Genomic DNA, 16,089 nt, shown 5'->3' with positions numbered 1-16,089 from the left:
ACAGCTCATACTGTAATATACTTGCTAGTCTTTAGACTGTTATTACCTGCATGCCTCTCTCCATCCAAGGACAAGAAAGATTTGCTCATCCTTTTAGCTACAGCCAAGAAGACCAATTCCCCACCCCAATGGAGATCACTGTGCTCCCACCCTTCTGCCTTAGGAGGACCAGCAGCCCTTAAGACAAAGAGAACACAAAGCAAGTCAGGCAGACAGCCTAAAATGGCAACAGTCTCAGGCTGCACATTAAGCTGGTGGCCGCAGTTTGACAGCACACAGGTGACTCAAGACACATTCTTGAGCACTTGCTAGATGAAGACATTAGATACGGTTAGGAGACAACTCTTAGAAATGGAAAAGTAGCACTAGCTTTAAAATAACTCTCAGCTCAACCAGTTTAATCTCCAATCCCCACCCCCCACCCCACCTGAAGAGAATATTCTTGGTCAAAAGAATAGAACATTTTGATTTTTTAAAAAATTGTTCTAAAACATTATTTAAAATTAGTTGCAAGAATGCTAATTAGCAAGTTTTGAAATAGATAAGAGTTTCCTCACCTTAATAATACTGCAGTGAAGCCCCTTTGCCATCAGAATGTAGACCAAATCCCTGGTCAAATTGTCTTTAATTCCAAGGATAACATTGCCATAAACATTTGGTACTTCCCACTTAAAAAAAGAGAGATTTAAATAACTAACTGTGATTGGTATATCACAAGCAATGTCCTGGAATTTTCAAATCAATTTGTAACAGAAGCGACTACTGACATTTATTAGAGGCACTAATAGATTTATTAGAGGCACTAATTATTATAGGTATGTCTAAAAGAAATAAAAATATAGAAGATAGATAGATATGCCTACTTTTGCCAAATTATACACCTACCTCCCCAGAAGACCTGCCAAAACCTGAGCCTCCTATGAGTGTACTGCAAGATCCTTTTATTTAGGGCTGGTTTTTCAGATATACATTTAAACTAAACATGCAAATATAGTTTAAGAAAAATAAGGCACCTTGTTAGAAACAGTCCAGAACTGACGTTCTGATGTCATGCCATGCAACTCAATTAAAATCTGACGAATTCTCCAGGGATCCACTGATAAGATAAGCTGATGTTCCAGCTGACCAATATTTACACTTGCTGAGGCTGAAAGAAAAATGGCTTCATTACTCCCTTTATGTAAGGGCCCTCCTAAAGTTTAATCCAAAACAAAGAAAATAATATTTTGAAAATTCAAAGATATGTTAAACTAAAGATAATCTCAGCCAAATGAAAGAGTTCTAGTGATGCCATCTCCTGAAATATAATGTTGATTTCACAGTGTTTGTGGTGAAAAAGTGGCCAGGGTGGGCACTAAAGGCAGATGTTCAGAAAGAAACATCTGTCACTTTACATGGGGCCTCCCTCTACAAATGTACTACACACTCTGCTTTGCTATCTTTCCCAAAATAGTATAAACCATAAGCCTTTCAGTTCAGTCAAAGCTATTGATTCCATTTAACTCAGTTCAGAGTCTGTCACAGCTCCACAATCTTCAGGAAGGTTCAAGGAGGGCATAATAGCGATATTCCTTTGTTTTGGATAATGCTTGAGGAAGCTCCTCATTCTTGCCTGACGTCAATCTAACCGTCAACCACAAGCAAAGAACTCATCCTAGCTGCAACTTGGAAAGAGAAGTGATCAACTCTGTGCGCCCACTCACACATCCAAATGAAATGGATTGATCTATGAGCTTGTTCTGCCGGCTACAGTAGGGAAGACATACATGGAGACCAATACTCTGCCACCCATTGATACCTCATGCTATCACCAAGGCAGGCTGCATGCACGTTTTTCTTTTTTTCCTGCCTTAAAGGGTGAGTAATCCTTAAGGCAAGAAGCAAGTCACACTGATAAGTTAAAATTGTAGTGGTAACCCAGCACTCCCTCTCAATCTGTGTGTACAGTCAGTAGCAGAACGTTGCTGGCTACACATGGAGCTTAGATGCTTGCCAGGGAGGCAATTGCCAGTACTGGCTCATTGCCTTTTGCTGCTGATCTCCAAGGCTGTCACTGGTTTGCCTCACCTTTTGGCACACTGCTGCTTGGAACTTGCATCAGCGGTGCTGAGGACAGAGCTTCTTGCATGCTGTGGCTGCCTCTCCTCACCACCCTGATGCACTAGTTCCAACAGCGAGAACGCTCTTGCTCTCCCAAAATTTTAAGCAACAAGCCTGCCCACTCTGTCTGCTCCGTTCCAGCTGCTGGAGCTACTGCAGCAGGGCAATGAGGAGAGGCCACCCCGGCATGTCAGAAATCCCATCCTCAATGCTGCTGACTTACAACTTGCAAGCAGCAGAGCCTGTGGAAGGTGAGGCAGAAGGCGGCAAGGGGGAGGGCGCCACTGGCATCAGCATCAGGAGTGGGGAACTCATAGGAAAGGTGGCAGGAGGCAGGTAAGGCGGTGCCTGTGCAGGGAGAGCAGGTGCCCTCAGTTGCCACTCCATGGTGCAGTTGCCACCTAATGCTGTTGCCTCATCTTACTTCCTGGGGGAACCACTCCAGCAACTGCTCCTCACTTCAGTCAAACAGGTGAGTGGCAAACTGCATGCCTGCTGACATCAGATACTGAGATGTAATCCCCAGAACCTAGCAGTGAAAGGCATATGGTTTCTGAACAAGGAGTTTGCGCTTTTGGCTATCATGGGTAGTAGATATTCGCAATTGCCATATAGCATGCTGTGGTAACATGGTCCACAGCCCAGTTACTTATTCAATGCATACTTAGTACAGCACTGTAATTCCACACACACACACACACACACACACACACACACACACACACACACACACCCAATATCTGTGAATACTTTAAGAGTAGTGGGAGAAAATAACCTGGGATGTCGTAAAATGAAGTGATTGGCTTAGTGCCCAAGTTGACTCGAGGTGACCTTTTCCTCATTTGATCAACGAGCAGCTTTCGTTCATCATCTTTCAGTAATGCTATGAAGAGCTCATGGGAGGAAATCATGAAGACAAGTTGGAGATCTTCCAAACTCAGACACAGGTTCCTACATAAAATCAGAAGAGGCCAAACATTAAACAAAGATTAGTGTAAATAAAAGGCACAGCGTTTTCTGTAGTGCGTGTCGTCATCACATTTGGAAAAATCATTCAAAGATATCCAACACAATGGGGCATCAAATGGCATGGGCTGCTGTTGGGATGAAGTGTTTGCCATACCAGTGGCCTCCATTGCAGCACAGACCGCAAAAGTTAACCCGTCTTCATCACAACTATCTTTTGAACTATACAACTGAAGTCAACTATGACAATGGATAGTGTGTTATATAGCTTGGGATTGACTATGGACTCTACAGGTGAGGGGGCCCTGGGAAGTTATCACATTCTTTCAGAAGATATGCAAGTACTGGCTCTAAGAGGACAACTAAAGCGACTGAAAAGGGAGTGTGGGTTGAAGCTAACAAGTTTGTGTTCAAGCCTAGGCAGTATTTCCAATACAAACATGTGCGTGTATAATATAAAAATATAAACATGCACAAACTTTTTCATAGGGCTCTTTTCCTCGATGCCAGTGACACATCATGACCTAAACTATTGCGGCAACTATACCTCCTAAAGCTAAAACAGGACCTTGCCCTCTCATTTAAAGGCAGCCTAATATCATATACTTACTTCAGAAAATAGGCCATTTTCCTTTTTGAAGATTCTGAAGCACTTTCTAAATGGAATGATTTTGAGCATACCTAGAAAGTTTAAATATTGAATAATTTAGCTTTAGTGGAAAATCCAGTGGCTTGCATTCTTAATGTTACACTTTCAGGATTACATTCTGCTTGTACAGGGGGTGAGTGGGTTGGGGTTTTTATTGCCGAACTCCCCTTCTCTTTGCTGCCATCAAAAATATATTCCTAAAGAGACATGTGGAGGTCATAAGCAGAAGACACCCCTCCCTGCTTGTGCAAACAGAACTTATTCCTGCAAGCATTACATAGCCTGGATGCACGTTTTTTAAAAAAATCTGACACATGACACACATTTAGGTTTCTGGAATTTTACAATTTTTTGTCTGTGCTTCACAGCAATTATTTTAGTGCAGAGTTTCCCCTTCTTTGAAATAAAAGCATTTTAATATGGCTTTCCTCTAAATACTGGAGAAAAGAGAAAGGTATCGCACAACCTTCTCTTTCTGCCCAACCTGGTTCTGGAGCTTACAAATACTTCAAATACATAACTGCCCAACAGCTTAATATACAATCCCCAGATAGAGTTGCTGGTTCACATAAACAACACTTTCCATCTGAATGCAGATCTGTACACAGCTGAAGTGCTTGTAAAGATGTGTGAATGGGCTGCTACATGTATGAACTAAACCATGACATCAGTTTTCTCCATTCAGGAGTATTTTCTATGTGAGCTGTCACCAGAAGTGCACCTAGGTAATTTTGGAGCCCTGACCTAAAGGCTTTTGGAGGCCCATCCCCTGCAAATTAAGCATCAATATGCTTCGCCAGGCAACCACACCACCCAGGACAGACTAAAGAGATTTGGGGGCCCCCAGAGGCTGTGGAGTCCCTGGACTTCAGCCCAAAAGTCCAGGGGTAAGAGCACCTCTGGCTGTAACACAAGCAGTGTAGGACTACTTAGTACACAGCCTTTTCAAAGTTGTAACAGAAAATTGAATACAAAAAATTCATTTGATGGCAGATTTTGGAGACTAGTGTGCAGCCTTCCTGCTGCAGCCACTGCCACCACGTTTCTTCCCAACCCCCCACCCTATGTTTCTTCTTCTCCTGTTTCTTCCCCTCCCCCCTGCAGGTGCACACTAGGGATGTAAATGAACAGGTTCGGAGGCCTTTTTACGGGCCTCCAAACCGGTTCAAGCGTTGCCCGGCTTGAGGATTCGATGGCGGGGGTGGGGGTGGCTTTAAGGGCAGGGGAGGATGCACTTACCCCAACCCCCCGGCACATACATCTCTAAAAGCTCGTCGGGGCGGCAGCGTACCTCCCTGCCACCCCACTCAGACGTTATCCGGAAGTGACAGCTGCGACTGTGAGTGTCGTGCTCACGGCGGTGTGTGTGAGTGAGATCTGGTTCTGAGAATGGAGCCTAGCTGGCTGGAGGTGAGAGGGATTGGGCGGCCCAGCTGTCGCATGAGTCATGCGGTCGCGTGCAGCCATGGTGCAGGCGGGTTGCAGCAGCCCAGCACAACAAAAGCAGTGGAATTTGGGGCCCCCCCAAGGACTGCAGGGATCGGACTTCCACTTTGAAGTCCAGTCCAAAGAGCGTTCCTGTTTGATGGGGAGAATCGGAACAATGATGTGGCCCTTAATGATTCCACCACACACTTAATCTCATCACCAGAAGCTCTGCCTGCTGTCCACAAACTTCCTGAAGTAGTCAGTGAGCACACCCGATTGCAAATGATTCCAACAGATATTCAGAGATGATTTCCCCTTCTCTAAATGAATGCCTGCTAACCGAGCAAAGAGACACCTTTTAAAGTGCTGATTCTCTTATATTTAGCAGGGGGAGAACAACTGGCCCTATTCAACCCCAGCACAGCATCCCTCCAGTGGCTGTTGCTGGTGTCTACCTTATATTTCTTTTTAGACTGTGAGCCCTTTGGGGAAAGGGGACCATCTTATTTATGTACTAGTGTTTTCAAGCCTGTTAAAATAACGGGCGCTAGTAGGGGAGAGTTCCTTCCCCATACCCCACTTCCTCTTGCCCTTCCCCCTCCCCACTGCCGCACTGTATGGAGCTTTGTCTGGTTTGGGGTGGGGGTGCTTGTGTGTTACTTTGTGTGGTAAATAAAAGACACTAGTACCTTTTTGTTTGTTTGTTTGCTTTCTTTATTCCTTCTCCCTCTCTCTCGCCCTCCTTGCCTTATTTGTTTTTTTGTTTGTCGGGCAGCCGGGCGGAGAGTTCCACTGCCGCCGCCGCTCAGAGTTCTCCCCGGTTCCCGCTTTGCCGCTTGCTCGTCGCTGTGGGCGGCGGGCGGAGAGTTCTGTCGCCGTCGCAGTGGGTGGCCGGGCGGAGAGTTCCGCTGCCGCCGCCGCCCAGAGTTCTCCCCGTTTCCTGTTTTGCTACTTCCCGCCATTGCCATCTCTGCTCTCCCGGTCTCCCCGCAGGCCCGTCTTTTAACTCTTTACTTTTCTCCCCGCCGGTTTTTTTTTGTTCCCCGCTGCTCTCCCGGTTCCCCCGCTGCTACCACAGCCCTCCTGGTTCCCCCGCTGCCGCCTCAGCCCTCCCGGATCCCCCGCTGCCGCCTCAGCCCTCCCGGTCCCCCTGCTGTTGCTCAACATGGCCGCCCGTGTCTGGACGGCCGTATCTTTCTTGGCCGTTCTGGGCCAAGAAAACCCGCGCATGCCCAGAACAGCCAAGAAAGACACGGGCCAGAAAAGGACACGGGATCACGCTCAAGGCTTTTATTATAGAGGATTATTTATTTTTCTATGTAAACTGCTTTGAGAATTTTGTTGAAAAGTGGTAGTAGTAGTTTTTAAGGAGGACATGAAAACATACATGTTTAGCCAGGCTTTTAGTTTATAGTTTTAAAGGTGTTTTTTTAAGACTGTGAACCGCCCAGGGACTTCTGTATGGGGCGGTAAAGAAATGCACTAAATAAGATAAATAAAATAAGTAGTAAGCAGAGGCATCAAGCTAACCAAGATGCCTTCTAGTTGCATGCTTGAACACATTACTGATTTCATAAATACAAAGAAATGGGCAATACACATTTTAAAAATAGTACTCTAATTCATACACAACATTTAAAACAGTATATTAAGTTGAATGAATTGGATGAATACTTTAAGGGGCATCTCAAAAGGTTTTACGTAATTATACACAATATTGGGGACAAGTCCTTACCTCCAGGAGAAAGTCTATTTTTTCTTTAGTGGGTCTAAGAAATAATTGTGTAAACTGGACATCAAGTGGTCGACCTTGCATTACATCACAAACACTGTTGCATGCACACACTTTGAAACATATTTCATCCAGGGCTTCATTCCTACATAAATATACACAGTTTCAAAGGCATCGTTAGCAAGAGAAAACAAACAGGATCAATGAAGTGTTCTTTTTTTTACTTCAGAGTGCTAGTTTGCTGCCACCAAATTCCTGAGACTCTCAGGTAACATTTGGAAAAAGTGAACCAGATGCTAGCCTCCCTGGTTGTGGATGAGGAAGTGACTTTTCACTTCATTCATGCAGAAGAACCTGACCATTTTAAGGTAGAACCTCTTGCAGACCACTTTAAAGTGAATGCCTGCAACCTGGTGACTGTCAACATTCACATTAAATGTTGATAATCCCAAACTAAATTTGCAAGTGTACAAAAACTCAAAAAATAAAATCAGGAATATTGATAGTTGCCCAAATATATTTGTCAGTATGTAAGCATTCACAAAATTAACCTCATATTGTCAGCATTCGCATGGCATTAAATGGCATGACTATAACCTATGTATAGAATTATACACTGTGGAAAATTTAACATGTTTAGTTTCAGTATTAATGACAAAATAACTATTAAGTGTTCTATTATGTCCAGGCACAAGAATCAAACAACGTAAACATCAAAGAACAAGGTGAGTAAAAAATGAGCATTTCTAGCCCTCAGTGCTTCAATTCTACTCTGGTGTCAGGCAAGTGCAGAATCACTCACTGTACATCTCCTTTGCTTTTCGCATTTAAGAATCATTCTAAATTATGGCTTAAATCTGCACTTAATTGACCCTGAACTTCTGCATGCTTAGCTACCAGATAACACCACAACAAAAGGGCATGTTATAGTCAAGTACAGGAGGCCCTCTTTATCCGCAGGGCTTCCGTTCCCGCCAATTAGCGCGAATATGGAAACCACAAATAACGAAACCTTGCCCATATGGGAATCCAGGGGTTAGGTTTCTGATGCTAAAAAAAAAAAAAGGAAAAAAAGGGGGAAAAAAGCAGGAAGTGGCCAGAAATAAGGGTAGAAAAGCATAGTACCTTGTTCTCTAGTATGTCCCCCAAATCCTCTTATTTTCCATTTAAAAATTGTTTTTCATTTTTTAAAAAAGAGGCACAAAATGGCAGCCGGCAATGACCGGAAGTCATTTCTGGCCACTCAGGAACAAGAAACAGTTTTCCACTGACTGAATGGAAAATAGCTGCATTCATCATTGTTCTTCTAAAACTTTTTCTAATGGAGCTAAAGAATAACAGTGGTTTCTTGTACATGCTTTTTGAAATAAAAAAGAAATAAAGCAAGCATATACCTAAACCATGTTGAGGGGTGGGTGGGAGATGCAGCTTTTTAGAAACTGCCCTATGGTGAACTAAAAAAATATTTAAAACATTTCCACATCATAGCTATCAATGGTCAGGCACCCAGAATTATCTCATTCCTGTGTCAAACTGCTATTTTTATAATGAAAAGCAAATACTAAAGGTACTGTACACTACTGTATCAGACAAAACAATCAGGAACTGCCCAATTTTGCACTGCCTTGATTTATGACATTTATAAATCCTGTCAGGCAAAATTACCAAGTCCTAACCTATTAAACACCACCAGAGAGATGGACCAAAAAGCAACAGAGAACACAGAAATGTTAAAATCCAGCCTTAACAATTTAGCATTTGTGCTCTTAATGAGACTCTCACTCAAGTCGTGTCTTACCCTTGTTGAGCTTTCTGGAAGAGTTCCCTTAGCACCGATTGCCTGAACTGAACAGGTAAACTTGGCGTTAAGTTATCTTCAAGGAAAATCTTCACTAGTTCCTAGAATATACCACACAGGGAAGTAAAATCAATTATGATAGTACAAATAAAAATGTGTCTCTGCCATATTTAATTATGTGATGTAACATCTAGCATGCTGGGCATACGCAAGGGAAACAGGTAAAAATTCCTGCTCAGTCACGCAACTCACTGGATAGCCTTGTTGTAGTGATCAGACTCTCCAGGAAATCATGGAACTGGTCCAAATTGAGCAACTCCTGACCCAAATGCCAGATCATCTCTTTGAGAAGGTCTTTGTTCAGGTGCCCAAAACCATTGAAGCAGCTGGAGAGGTGGCCCAGAGGATGGCTGACTCCAGAGTTAGGGAGACAGCAAAGGCACCTCAGCGGGACTGACCCAAGTTTGTCCAAGGTGGGAGGAGCCAGGTGTTTTAAGTGTGGGGAAGTGGGACACTTCAAGAGGGGCTGCCCCAAGGCTAAAGCCCTAACGAACATAGCTCGCATTAGGAGCCCAGAGGTGGTGGCTGCCCATAAGGGGCCACTGCCTTCTTTTGATGTGGAGGCTATTCCACCCAAGAAGCGCGAGTGTCTGGGTCAATGGCCAGCAAGTCATGGCATGGAGGGACACTGGTGCCACGATCTCAGCCATACACCCTTCGCTTGTCAAGGCCCAGCAGCTTGGCCCAGGCATCCCAGGTAGTCCACACTGTGGACTACCTTCGCCAAAGGCCAAGCAGAAATGCCCCTGGTGAAGCTATCTGTCTGGTGAGACAACTAGAAAGGAGAGTGGGAGTTTGCAGTGATAGGAGAGCATCCCTGTGCCATGTTGATCGGAAAATTTAGCTGGCCACATGTGGGACACTTGCCATCCAGGAGAGAAGGATCCAGTGACGGTGGAGCAAGAGAGGCTGATCTAATGTACCTGATCCCAGCCAGCACCACCGATGCAGACTGGATGCGCACCTGCAGACAGTACCGTTAGTGGGAGAGGCCACAACCCAGCCTGACTGCTAAGAGGCCCAGTGAGGGAGAAGTCCAGCAACACCCAGAACTAGAGGCTGAGGCTCCCATCCCAGAGCACCTGCGACAGGCAAGTGACCAGGAGGGAAGTGCTGCCGAGGAGAAGGTGGAGCCGTCAGAGATGCCAGGAGCATCTATCAGCAGCAAGGCTGAAGAGTTCTGAAGAGAGCAGGAAGAAGAACCAAGTTTGGCGCAACTGCAGGAGGAGGTGAAACCCAACTCATCACCTCTCAGCAAAACGTTGAGCTCCCGGATCATCATCTGGAATGGGTTGCTGTACCATGAGTATGTCCATAAAACTCACAGGGTGGTGTGTAAACCCTAGAGGCAACTTATAGTGTCTAAGACACATCGGTTGCACATCTTAGAGGTGGCATATGCCCACTCAAATGGACACATGGGGGTGGTGGGAACCAAGAAAAGAGTAAGGAAAAACTTTCACTGGATTAGATTTGGCCATGACGTGACTATGTTAAGTCATGTTTGGTTTGCCAGAGGGTGGGGAAGATCCAGGACAAGGGGCAGACACCTGTACAATCCTTGTCTGGCTTAGACATACCATTTCACAGAGTGGCAATACATATCCTGGGACCTACCCAACCTAAGACTCCTAGGGAGAAACAGTGTATAAGGACTCTAGTGGACTGTGCCACTAGGTGGTCAGAGGCGATTGCCCTGAACCAGAAAAATGCAAAGGCTGTCAGGCCCTCTTGGACATTTTTGTCAGAATTGGTTGGTGAGAGAAAGCCCTGACTGATGCAGGGGCCAAGTTCATACTTGGGGTGATGAAGAAGCACTGGAGCACCAATGGCATAGAGCATCTTGCCCCAGTGTCTGGCCAGCACCTGACAAGTGGACCAGTGGGAGAGGCCCAAGGGGCTTTGGTGGCCATGATCCAGAAGTTCATTAAGGAACATTCCAAGAACTGGGACTTGGGGCTGACAGAGGTCTACACTGCTGTCCAGCACCCCAAACTAGGATATTCTCTCTTTGAGCTAGTCCATGGGAGAGATGTCAGAGGGAGTTTGGGACAGGTGTGACGTCAGTGGGAGGGGAAGGAAACCCCCCAGGGAGAAAATGTATTGGACTTTGGGGGAAAGCTTCAAGACATACTGACAGAGACCTTATCCCTTGCGTAGCTCAATCTGCAGGAGGCCCAAAAAGAGCCAAAGGCTTGGCCTGGCCTACATGCCAGTGAGCATGAATTTGATCCAGGAGAAGAGGTGCCAGTCCTCAGGCCAGCCGGAACCAATAAACCCAATGTGGAGATGTGGGGGAGGGAGTGTCAAACTGCTTTAGAGGCGTCAAAAGCAGCCCTCAGTAAAACAAAAAAAACCAACCAAAAACTCATCCTCCAAGCCCCGGACTTTAAAAGAACTGTCACTCTGACCACTGGTGCTTCTGAGAGGGGCTTTGCGGCAGAGATGGTGTTATCGGGTCCAGACCAGGCCCCTCATATGGGCATGGTCCTTAACCAGAAGCAGTCAGTGGGGGGAGAACCACTGGCTACAGGGGGCTCATCACAAGAAGAAAAAGACTGTGACAGCTGCCTTGTCACAGGGACCCTTTGAAGACTCCACTGGACCCTAAAGGATCCTTGGGGAGGTTGGAGGCAACCGGACAAGAGATTCCAAATGTTATTTTGACATGTTATTGCTTATTATTGTTTTGTATGTATAGATGGTTAAGTTAGGAAATTCAGCTTTGTGTTCCCAACTCTTTTGAGACAGAAGCTGTCAACTCCTATTTCCAGCCACCTGTCTCAATTTAAGGAGAGGGGCGTAGTGATCAGACTCCCCTCCCCCAAAGAATTAACCAGAAGTGAACCCTATCTTGACTGACAGGCTGATGAACTCCAGGGTTCAACCAATCAGCATACCAGGCGGGTGTGACCTAGAGAGCTGTTGCCAGGAAGAAGAGAGGTCTTTGTTAGAAAGAAGCTAGGCGGGAGGTGCACAGGAGGACATGTGGCCATGGAAGTTGGTTGCAGGAGAATGACTGTGCAGTTCCTTGAAAGATAGGAGGGCAGGAAGGTTGAATTCTCATCTGGCGTTTGGTGAGTTCAAGGAAAGGAAGCCTGGGCTTTGGCTTTGGGAAGATTAATTTAGGGGAAAGTTTGTTTAGTCAGACTTTGTGTTAGAAACTTATATTTCTTTGGTGTGCATGCTTTTGCATACTCCTGATATGGTTCTATTATTGTTTACCGATAATGTAATTAAAATAAACACTAGACTATGCCCATCCTAGCTAGGGCATTACAAAAGACTCTATAAACATTTAAGCATGCATTAAGACAACCAATTTTTGTAACCTACTAAGTATTTTTAACTGTATTTAAAAGCTGAGAAAGACTCAGACGGAAGCTGCACAGCCCTGTTTGGGAGATAAATCGGCCAGTGCTACATTTGGAATGTAGCCAGGAGCAGCTCTCCCTGCCTTTAAAAGGCAGGGAGAGCTGCTCCGGCCGAACTGCGAAAGCAGCACTGGCCGATTCTGCACGGCCCCGTTTGGGAGCGAAATTACGCCCTGCACATCAGATGTCAGACGTGAGGCGCAGCCCGAGGGGTGGCGGCCCGGGTTCTTTGAACCTGTTCGTCCACTGGTGGCTCTGCCCCTGGCTTGTAATGGCTAGCAGCAGTTTTCCAAGGCTTTCACATGGGTCTTTTCTAGCGTTACCTGTAGATGCCAGAGATTGAACCTGGGGCATTTTGCATGCAAAGATCTGTGCTATCACTAAGCTATGGGGATAGCTTCTAACACCACTTTAATAGTGGGACAACTATACCACAAAGCATATTCAACTATTTTAGATTCAATATAGCGTTTTCATTATATGGAAATCGAGATTAAAGTTACCTAAATCAGGATCATACAGCAAGACTACTTTCAGTAGTAATATATTTGAGGAACAAAGGAATGGTATGATGAGCTACACTGGCTCCAATAGGGTAACGCCAGCTTAAGTGCGTAACATGTTTCACTAGTAGTTTACCTGATAATTGCCAGATCTCAAACAGCTATGGATTTGACTATAAGGAGTTGATGGCTGTGATGTGTTATCAGAAGGCGCAAGCACTCCACATGCCTGACAGTAACCAGCTAACCTCTTCTCATCTATGGTATAATGGAGCGATGAACCAATCTGTAAGAATACATTGTATCAGAATTTACCAGTTTAAAGCCTACATTGTACTCTGTATTGCTTTTATTTTAAAATTTTAATCAGATTTGTTTAATATTTTCACTTAATATTTTAATTGTGTCTTTATTACCATCTTGTTTTTAAATTTTGCTGTAAACCGCCTTGGGATTGTTTTTAGGAATGTGCACAGACCGGTTCGGAGGCCATTCTAAAGGCCTCCAGACCGGTCCGGTCACGGGGTGGTTTTGGTTCGGAAGGATAGTTTGAGGGGTTCCATTAAGGGCGGAGGGGGGCTTTACTTACCCCTCCCGCGCTTTCCACACTCTGCCACCGTATTTACTGTAAAAATTGCTCCTCCGATGGCTCCTCCTCCGATGGCTGCTCCGTTTAAAAAAAATAGCTGCCCCCTTGAAGCCCCGGCCCCCTGCTGCTACTGCTGCCCGCTTGAAGCCCCCTCCCGCCTCCTTAAATCTCGCCCGGGCCCCGAGATGACTCTTCAGAAGCGGGCGGTGGGGAGATGTCCTCCCGCCCCCTTCCCTGCCGGGCTCAGGCTGCAAAAGACTTTAGGAAGGCTTCTGCGCGCGCACGCGTAGAAGCCTTCCTAAAGACTTTTGCAGCCTGAGCCCGGCAGGGAAGGGGGCGGGAGGACATCTCCCCGCCGCCCGTTTCCCTGCCGGTCTGCCAAAGTACTTTTACTTTTGCAAAAGTAAAAGTACTTTTTGCAAAAGTACTTTTACTTTTGCAGACCGGCAGGGAAACCCGTTTCCCACCGGTTTCCCTGCCGGTCTGCAAAAGTAAAAGTACTTTTACTTTTGCAAAAGTAAAAGTACTTTGGCAGACCGGCAGGGAAACGGGCGGCGGGGAGATGTCCTCCCGCCCCCTTCCCTGCCGGGCTCAGGCTGCAAAAGACTTTAGGAAGGCTTCTGCGCGCGCACGCGTAGAAGCCTTCCTAAAGACTTTTGCAGCCTGAGCCCGGCAGGGAAGGGGGCGGGAGGACATCTCCCCGCCGCCCGTTTCCCTGCCGGTCTGCCAAAGTACTTTTACTTTTGCAAAAGTAAAAGTACTTTTTGCAAAAGTACTTTTACTTTTGCAGACCGGCAGGGAAACCCGTTTCCCACCGGTTTCCCTGCCGGTCTGCAAAAGTAAAAGTACTTTTACTTTTGCAAAAGTAAAAGTACTTTGGCAGACCGGCAGGGAAACGGGCGGCGGGGAGATGTCCTCCCGCCCCCTTCCCTGCCGGGCTCAGGCTGCAAAAGTCTTTAGGAAGGCTTCTGCGCGTGCGCGCGCAGAAGCCTTCCTAAAGTCTTTTGTAGCCTGAGCCCGGCAGGGAAGGGGGCGGGAGGACATCTCCCCACCGCCCACTTCTGAAGAGTCATCTCGGGGCCCGGGCGAGATTTAAGGAGGCGGGAGGGGGCTTCAAGCAGGCAGCAGTAGCAGCAGGGGGCCGGGGCTTCAAGGGGGCAGCCATTTTTTTTAAACGGAGCAGCCATCGGAGGAGGAGCCATCGGAGGAGCAATTTTTACAGTAAATACGGCAGCAGAGTGTGGAAAGCGCGGGAGGGGTAAGTAAAGCCCCCCCCGCCCTTAATGGACCCCACCACCCCAGTGCCGGACTGCAGCTCCGCGGTTCCGTGCACACCCCTAATTGTTTTAATGGAAGGCCGTATATAAATTTAACAATAAATAAAATAAATAAAATAAAAATTGTATTGGTTTTAAATAGTTAACTGTTCAAAACCAATACAGTCAAATACTGCATTTGGCAAATGCTTCAGAATGTGACTGTTTCTTAAATTAGTTGCAAGGCAATATATAGATTTTACATGGGTTCATAACATATCTACAGACAAATGGATGAAAATCTAGAAAATCCAAGTTTAGTCTTTATTTTAAAAAGTATACATAATTTAGAATGTAAATTCATGGACATATCTACCTTTGAAATCAGTTCCTTGGTTCTGAAAAATTTTTCTCTGGCTTTTTCATATAGAGCAGAGTTTGTAGAACCTTGTTGAAAGTATATGGCTCCTAAATCGTAACAGACCTGAAACAAACAGTATTAAAATTAGAAAACATCATGGTAGACCAATTTCTGTCTACCAAAATATTTTAAGGTATGAAATAAGGCTGAAGGAACAAGGTTAACTGTGCCTACAAGAAAATATCAAGACTATAATTTTTGTTGAAGCATGCTGTTTCCCTGTATTTCCATGAATCTGAGTATAGCAACAAGGAAATTAGGGGATTTATGACATTGCCTACATTTTTAGCTTAGAAGCCACTAGGTAAACCAAGGTAGCTTCAAGTGCAAAATATCAAAGGTGGTTTTCAGTGCCATGAATTCCACCACAAAATGGAGCACTGGTTCACTTACCATGAAAGCTTCTTCTGATTGCTGGAGTCAAGGACATCTCGATGGGTTATACCCCTCATGTGCTCCTGGGCATGACTATGTAAATTAGCTTAAAGAACAGAAGCCTCTAGAGCCTGATAACCCTGTCCCCAGTTCTTTCAGGCCAAGTTAGAGAGGTATGACTGCAAACAATGTGTTCCAAGAAATGTATAAATAGAATAGACAGATAAAACACATACACAATCAGAAAGAAAAACATCTCATAATACATGAAGTGCAACAGCAAGTGTTCCTCCAAATGAATTGTCTGATAAGGTCCTTGAAGCATAACCCTGAGGCACTTGCAACCAATATATTAAAACCAACAGTGATCAATGATGTGATACCCCAGGAGCAGACAGACGCGCTAAGCCTGGAGGGCAGAGATGTCCTTGATTGAGAACCACAAGAGAGCTGGTCTTGTGGTAACAAGCATGACTTGTCCTCTTAGCTAAGCAAGGTCCGCCCTGGTATGAAAGAGAGACTAGAAGTGTGAGCACTGTAAGATATTCCCCATAGGGGACGGAGCTGCTCTGGGAAGAGCATCTAAGTTCCAAGTTCCTTCCCTGGCATCTCCAAGATAGGGCTGAGAAAGATTTCTGCCTGCAACCTTGGAGAAGTCGCTGCCAATCTATGTAGACAATACTGAGCAAGATAGACCTGTGGTCTGACTCAGTATATGGCAGCTTCCTATGTTCCTATGTAATGCTCCATTCTCAGTTGCTGGGGTCAAGGACATAAAATAGCTAGTACATCACCTAGGGAGGGAGTGCTTCTGGCTACTCCTGGGGAAGCACCTGTT

General features: G+C 45.5%; 1 protein-coding gene across 2 annotated transcripts in view; it reads right to left on the bottom strand.

Annotated features, from left to right (window-relative positions):
- Nucleotides 1-16,089, bottom strand: part of INTS8 (integrator complex subunit 8) — a 44,413-nt gene that overhangs the window by 17,452 nt on the left and 10,872 nt on the right. For both annotated transcript variants that reach the window (XM_053244561.1, XM_053244562.1), the window contains exons 8-15: nucleotides 14,832-14,939; nucleotides 12,747-12,896; nucleotides 8,674-8,774; nucleotides 6,879-7,020; nucleotides 3,677-3,747; nucleotides 2,876-3,051; nucleotides 1,014-1,147; nucleotides 558-668 (exon numbers count right to left, since the gene is read on the bottom strand). In XM_053244561.1, the coding sequence (XP_053100536.1) occupies nucleotides 558-668; nucleotides 1,014-1,147; nucleotides 2,876-3,051; nucleotides 3,677-3,747; nucleotides 6,879-7,020; nucleotides 8,674-8,774; nucleotides 12,747-12,896; nucleotides 14,832-14,939 (993 nt within the window). The remainder of the gene's footprint in view (nucleotides 1-557; nucleotides 669-1,013; nucleotides 1,148-2,875; nucleotides 3,052-3,676; nucleotides 3,748-6,878; nucleotides 7,021-8,673; nucleotides 8,775-12,746; nucleotides 12,897-14,831; nucleotides 14,940-16,089) is intronic.

Source organism: Hemicordylus capensis, chromosome 4, assembly GCF_027244095.1.
Source record: "Hemicordylus capensis ecotype Gifberg chromosome 4, rHemCap1.1.pri, whole genome shotgun sequence".
NCBI classification, from domain to species: domain Eukaryota; kingdom Metazoa; phylum Chordata; class Lepidosauria; order Squamata; family Cordylidae; genus Hemicordylus; species Hemicordylus capensis.
The sequence above is the reverse complement of the archived record's forward strand: the minus strand, read 5'-3'. Positions and strand labels throughout refer to the sequence as shown.